Source organism: Octodon degus, unplaced genomic scaffold, assembly GCF_000260255.1.
Source record: "Octodon degus isolate 3935 unplaced genomic scaffold, OctDeg1.0 scaffold00180, whole genome shotgun sequence".
NCBI classification, from domain to species: domain Eukaryota; kingdom Metazoa; phylum Chordata; class Mammalia; order Rodentia; family Octodontidae; genus Octodon; species Octodon degus.
Genome location: NW_004524756.1, coordinates 2,804,391 through 2,811,852, shown reverse-complemented (window position 1 = coordinate 2,811,852; position 7,462 = coordinate 2,804,391). Strand labels below are relative to the sequence as shown.

Below are 7,462 nucleotides of genomic sequence, written 5' to 3'. Positions count from 1 at the left end.
TAAGTGCTTGCCTGGCAAGTGCAAGGGCCTGAGTTCAGGAAGAGGAGGAGGAGGAGGAGGAGGAGGAGGAGGAAGAGGAGAGAACATGTGCAAAGGAGGCATTAAAAATGATTTTTGAGGCTAAAACCCTGAATCAGCTACAGGCAGGCCAAAGAGAAAGGGAAGATATTTTATCTATTTTGAAGTTGAAGTGTGAAGACAGATCCACTGTCGATGGCAAAGTTCATTACTTTATCAGGAATGATAAAAACATAAAACTACTTCTCCCTTCTTGATATAAAGTGTTGGTATACTAAAAGCAATTTCCTTTCTTCTCCTTTCTGTGATTCCTTTCTTTCTCTACGCAAATGACTGTGATGACTGAGTCATCATATGAAAATGATTCTTTTTAATTGCAGAGGTTCAACTTTGACGTGAAAGGGGAAAAAAACGATCTCATGTTCCCATCAGCAACAGAAGAACATTCCTTTCTTTTAAACAGAGCCCCAAATCCCAAAGCACAATTGCTGAAAGAATTCAATGGAAATTGGCCTCTGGGAGAAGTAGGAGGAGAGAAAGGGAATGATCCGGGTAGAGAGAGGAAGAGGGAGGAAGGCAGGGACAGCAACAGGGAGGACATCGCGCATGTGGGAACGGCAGGCCATCTTTATAGTGCGAAGGGAAAAGCAGGTTGGTTATTTCACTAACAGTCTGTAACGCTTATTGAAACAGGGAAAAGTGAATATTTGGGATTTTCTTTTATATTTCGTAAAGTTTTCTTAAACAAATGGAAGACGAAACACCATGAATTGATAACCTCCTCTCGCTTTCCTCTTCTCCAGCTGCAACAAAAATTCTGATTAAGACCAGTTTTTCTCAGAGGTTCCTCAAAGCCCTGCCTCCTGGGCACACCTAGACGCTGTGCTCACTACTGGGTGCACCACATGCCTTCCGAGAGGCCTCTAGGTGACCCCGAGGTGCAGCCTAACAAGGAGCAGGCAGCGCGCAGAGGCGCAGTGAGGCTCCCCTGCGGCCAGGCCTGCGGCTCCATCGCGGGACTGTACAGCAGAATTGAAGACTGTATTGGCTGCTTAACCAACAACACGGAAAAGGGACTTGAAACTCACTAAGTGCAAGACATTCCGAGCTTCTGAAATAAACAGAACCACGTCTTTTTGCATACACTATCTACTGGCTTTGTAATAATAAGAGATTTGAGCTAGTTCTCCCACCCAAGGTTTACTGCCTTTGAGTAATTGCTAATTTTACACATGAGGAAATGATTACAGCAGTTTGGATGTTTTTCCCTGGCTCAAATTTTTACAGAAATGAAAATACAGGGCCATATAGTTTTTATTTACTTATTTATGATACAATTTCCTAAGAACTGAAATGCAGCAATGAAAGCTATATCTATAAATCCTGGAGATAAGAAATACATATTTGAAAGGAGCTGTATTTGAAGAAGCTGGTTTAGAGGAATGTTAAAGAGTGGTGCTCTGATTTAAAGACTGGCAAGTATTCCTTTTCTGCACTGTCCATAATTCAAGTCTGCCTTTGGTTTTTGAAGAGAGAGATTAAAGAGTCTGGCTATATTGGGTTTTCATTCAGGTTCAGATTCTTTCTGGTTTCTGACTTGTAGCTGCTTCATGCCAAACTGATAAAATATGTGGATGCTGAGGATACACGCTCCACGGTGAGATAAAGAGAGAGGTTCTGCGGCGTTGGCAGTAACTGCCTGGCTCCCCTTGATTTCTTTGTTAGAATTCATTTCCTGGATGCATTCATTTCAGGGAAGATGTGCAACAGTAAACACTTTTAAAAAGCAGAAAGTTAGTCTATAGCTACAATGTCACTATTGGGAACAAAAATGGCAACCAGTAAATACATGTAAGCTACCATTTATGGCAGATAGTGTGCAAAGCCACCATGCAGGTAATGTCATTTAATCCTCATGTATCTGTGACGTCATTATTGCTAGTCCTTGTTTTTAAGATAAGCTGCCTAGACTCAAGATAGTACTTGCATCTGTGTGTTAAAAGAGGTAGTATGAATGAAAATAAGATTGTAACCTAGGTCATTAACTCCAGAAAACACGTTTTGCCATAGCTCATAGGTAAAACAATGAGGAAATAGATCCAGTTCTTTCAAATTTATGTCAAAGACTCTGCTCCTCTGCAAAGATTTATGTTTATCTTGGCTTGGAACTCAGGGCACTTTAATTCCACATTTAATTCACTATCCTCTTAAAAGATATATTTGTTGTGCCATAGTATTTTTATGTTTTAACATTGTGCACATGTATCTAGGTATTGATTGTGCTGATAATTTAGTTGTAGTAGAAAAGTAGTAGTATACCAGGCTTTCAAAAATTCAAACAAAGGCACTCCATGAGTTATATTTGAAGTGCTAACAGAACCAGTTCTAGATTTTTCTTCTGTAGACTGTAATGCTAGAAAAAGTATGAAGAAAAGATAATACCATAATACATTTGTAGAGCCCATCAAATGGTTTTCACAATGCAATACAAATTTTATTGTGTCTATTCCTCCCTTGCTACACCTATGGTCTGAAATGTAGTACATAACTCTTAAATTCATCCATATAAAATAACTTAGGAAAGGACTTAAGACTCAGAGGTTTGGGAGGCTTGAGACTAGGACCAGATCTCATATTTTAAATCAAGCATTCTTATGGTAATGAATGGGAGAGTAGCATGTGGCAAAACTGAGTAAGTAGGTTCACCTATTAGCTACAAGATCCCAACCACACAACAGAACAGCTCCCAAAGCCCTCAGTGCTGCATTGTAGTCCCATACGTAGGAGTTCACTCAGGTCTCCTTGGGGTTTGGATGGCATACGAGAGCAGCACCCATGTGATGGTGCTCTTGGAGCCACCTGGGTGTCCTTTTGTCTTGTTGTGCCCCCAGCCCAAGCTTGCTCTGCAGAGCCTGTTTCTTGCCCACTTTTCACTTTTACATTCTTGAGTAAACTTTGCCACTGTCTGTGCCTCATTTTATTGAATTCTTTGTTGAAGATAAGAAGAACCTGGAATCTAACCCCACAGGGAGAGGCAGGCCACCTAGAACCTAGTAACATTTTAGAAATAGACTATGCTGCAAGGGTAATACTGCATCATTCACCTGTACAGAGAGGGTCTAAAAAAATTCTGCTCCTAGGCACCAATTTTAAGGGCCAGGAAGATAGCTCCGCAGAATAAGTGCTTGCCTGGCAAGTGCAAGGGCCTGAGTTCAATCCCCGATTCCATTTAAAAAAAAAATCTGCTTCTGTATTGAGAGGGTCTAGATGGAGGAGACCAGAACAAAAACTAATATTTTAAAATATTGAACATATTTCAATGTTTAACTGACGGTAGAAAAGCAGTGAAAGTTTGTGGTCTCTAATGGAACATGAAGAGAATAAATGGGCTTTAGAAAGTATCAGCGTGTGAATACACAAAATTCTCCAGGAAAATTTCTGTTTAACACCTTTACCAAAATATGCAGGATTTCAACTAAGCAAGAACTCTGTTTATGAATTTGGTTGAAGCAGCAAAATGAAGGGAAATTAGCATTTAGTTAATTCTTTTCCTCACCACACTACTGTCTCTCAAATGATTGGTTATATTTCACTAAATTTGGCCCTTTTTCTATGAGCTAACAGGACCCTTCAAGAGTGACCTTTTTCTACACTTAACTGGAGATTTTAAACTCCCTGTTTCCCTCAAGAAACACAGGGGAAGCAATTCATGCAATTAAACTCTATTTTCTACATCCCAGTAACCTTCCAACCCTACAGGCAGAAAATCACCCATAGTCACTTTGAAAAATAAAGGATGTGAGAGATTTGCCCCTGGGTAAGTTTCTCTTTCTCCACCTCCTGTTGCTCCATTAAAGCTCGATTCTTCTTAGAGACAGTTTGACTTTCCCAATTAGGCCATTGATTTAAATTACTTCCCATGGAATCATTAAAAAAATTCCCTTTTCTTTTTAAGTGGTTCTAATTGTGGGAACACACTTCCTTTTCAGAATCTCATGCTTACAAAAGGAACATCACAATTTTTAAACTAATATTGTAACTAGTGGCAAAAATGGAAATATCTAGGTTTATCCAAGACTTACTTGGGCTCTTTCCAAACTTTTCCATCATTAGTTGCTACAACACATTTTTGTTGCCCCTTCTCATAACTGCTTTAAACCTTTGCTTTGAACAGTTTCCTTTTAACCACCTAAAACACAAAATTTCTCTTTAAAAAATTTAATGGAATTGGAAAAAAATTAAGTCATTTACTCTTATAAAAACAGCAATATCATTATATATCTAATTTTTAGTCTAAAGCAGGCAAAATTTATAATTTCAGATTCATATAGAGAATGTACTTAAAAACCTCTGATAAAAACATTTAATCAATGACTTGTATTATTAATTTCTAGTTCTTGATATCAGTTCTTATCAATTCTAACATGGTATCTGTGATAAGACTGCTCAATCATTCAAGGGACAAGAATATGGTGAATATAAAAGTGGCCATTAATTCAATCCTTCAGTGGGTCAACAGATTGAGAATTTTCTTTTTCTTTCCATAATTTTATTGAGAAACAAATAGTGATGAGACAGTTTCAAATCAAATTGGTAGGACAGTTTCAACAATTAACACATTGCATACATTCTTCTTAGTGGTTAATTGCTGTACAAGATGCAAACATGATCAGATTGAGAATTTTCTATGGGCAGGGCATGCTTTAAAGGTCTTAAAAATCTGACATATAATGTCTCATCTTTCTATAGTTATTCAAGATCAATTAGCCATTCATAGGCATTTGACCAATAAATAAACTTAAGCTAAATGAGGTTTAATAATTAGCTAAAGAGAACATAAAACATAAGAAAAATAACTTCAAATCCCAGATTGTCTACCCCTAGTGAGTCATATCCCACAAAAATTCAGGGCAGTAGACCTGAGCCTCCTACCAAACAGATTCTGTTTTGTTACATCTCACTAATTTCCCTGCTAGCAGAGAGAACTGAAGACACACAGTCCCTCAAGTCTATCAAGTGCCCAATTGTTGACTTTTCTGTTGCAGAAAAAAATTCTTAGATGTACTTTTTACAAAATCAATCAGTAACAAATCATTAGTGAGCACAAATAACATGCTAGGAGCTGTGCAAGGGCTGGAAAGATTGTGAAATAAAGGTCACTGGTCTTGTGGAAATTTCAATGTGTGCCCACGGGAACCTAAATACCTACCATTTGTATTGAGTTCTTTGTAAGTTAAAGATGACACCAAACATTTTCTACATAGTATCTCATTCAAAAATCACTTACTATTTCCAACACCTTATACACTGGGAAGATTAACTGAGAAGAATACAGAGGCACAGAATGGCTCAGTGCCTTGCCCTCGCATCTTCATGAGGTCCAGTCTCTATATGTAGGCTAAGAAGATGATTTAAGCAGGCATGCCACTGCTCTCTAGAACTTGGAAATGCCTACTCTGAATACTTTTCTTTGTCTTCTCAGAGACTTCACAGAATAAGCATATGTGCACATTTGATGAAGTAAGACAACTAGGATGAATTTAAATAAGTTAGGAAATATATGTAACTACCAAAAGATATTTTACATGTAATTCCTAACTTTTTCCTACAACCGACTACTCACCTCTCTGTCAAATGAGTATTTTTTTATTGTTCTATTGAAATCCTTTAGAACAACATCATCACCATTTATGAGCATGCAATTTAGTTATTCATGTGTAGTTTTCTATTTCTAAATTGTTAATTAAATGTGAGCATATTGGCTCCTAAACAATGATTTGATTGACATGTAGAATTGTCAACCTTTTTCATAACATTCTGGAATTTTTTAAGAAGAGAATGAGACTTGGCTTCATTTCACTTATATAACTTTGCATATCTTCTACTTTTTTACTTCCACCTTTTTTTCAATTTCTCCATGGAAAATTTTCCTAATTGAGAGATGTTATTATTACTTATCAAATCTTAAAAGAAAATTCTTATCATGGCCCAAAGAGACAGTAAAAGCTACAACAGAGTGACAGTAATAACATAATAAATTGAATGGATACAACATACAAGCTTAATACACCAAAGTAATTCCATGGCCATATACAAATTATAATTCAACATATCACAGATATTTTCAATTTTGAATAACCACTAGATAGTTAAGTTTTTATTCTTACTAATTTCTCTTCATATACCATCTACTTAATATTTTACCAACAAAATGTTTTTTATGTATTTTAAAAGGTTGGCCATCGGAGCTTGGGAGATGGCTCAGTGGAATAAGCGCTTCCCTGGCAAGCACAAGGGCCTGAGTTCAATCCCCTGTTCCGCAAAAAAAAAAAAAGAAAAAATGTTTAAAAAAAGGTTGGCCATTGTATCTATTTACCTAATGCAAAACTGGCATGTGTTAAAATACCAGTGGCTATATTAAATCTGTGTTCTATATTTTCCAACACAAATTTGGAACCCTACGGGAAAAGAACATCTTTGGTGAACAATAACACCATGCAAAAAATCCAAAGGAACTCATTTTCCACTGTTACACTGCTTCCCTCTCTTTTAAGCTTGTAACTGTAATACTCACTTATGCCCACAGCTGTAATGAGTTTGATTGCAAGTTCAGGAATGTCACACGGCATAAAAAATGGCTCCAATACATAACGTCCAAATGCGAGGGATATCACAGCAGTAGCTGCAGGCCTAAAAGAGATGCAGAAGGAGAAAAGACAGAAAGAAAGACAGGCAGAAAGAAAGAAAGAAGAATTACAGGAATAACTAAATAGCATTTTCATTCAAATTTTTCTATCATGAGGTAGTTATATTTAGCACATGGAATATGTATAATAGCAAAGTCTATAACGTGAAAATTCCATATTTAGTTAAGTTGCAAAGATATTCTGAAGGAAATATTGCCCATTACATTGGCTAGTTTTAAAATATCATAGTTTTAAAATATTGCCTATTACATTGGCTAGTTTTAAAATATCTGAGAGGGGCTGGGGAGATGGTTCAGTGGAATAAGAGCTTCCCTGGCAAGCGCAAGGGCCTGAGTTCAATCCCTGGTTCCGCAAAAAAGTAAATAAATAAATAAATAAATAAATAAATAAATAAATATAAAATATCTGAGAACTACCAAGTTGACCCCTACGTTCTTAATATTTAACTTTTTAATTCCTCAGATTTTGTATTTATTAAATGAGATCCTGACATAGGAAGGCTTTACCAGAAGCAGTCTTCTCTCTCTGTAAGCTCATAACTAAGCTCCAGCAACAGTGTGAAGTTGTTAATGGTAATGAAGGTCTAATGAAGAGAAGGAACACAAAACTCACCCTAAAACATCAGTATTAATAAGTGTTCCTTCCCAGTACATGCTTATGCTTCATTCCATAAAAAATATTTAGATGAAAAGATTTTATACAACTAAGAAATGCAAATAAATAAATAAATAAAATAT

The 7,462-nt window shown here is 36.6% G+C and overlaps 1 protein-coding gene across 1 annotated transcript in view; it reads right to left on the bottom strand.

Annotated features, from left to right (window-relative positions):
• The window catches only part of Slc7a11 (solute carrier family 7 member 11), an 80,224-nt gene that overhangs the window by 60,260 nt on the left and 12,502 nt on the right, over nucleotides 1–7,462 (bottom strand). The window contains exon 3 of the mRNA XM_004643639.2: nucleotides 6,593–6,708. Coding sequence (XP_004643696.1) covers nucleotides 6,593–6,708 — 116 coding nt within the window. The remainder of the gene's footprint in view (nucleotides 1–6,592; nucleotides 6,709–7,462) is intronic.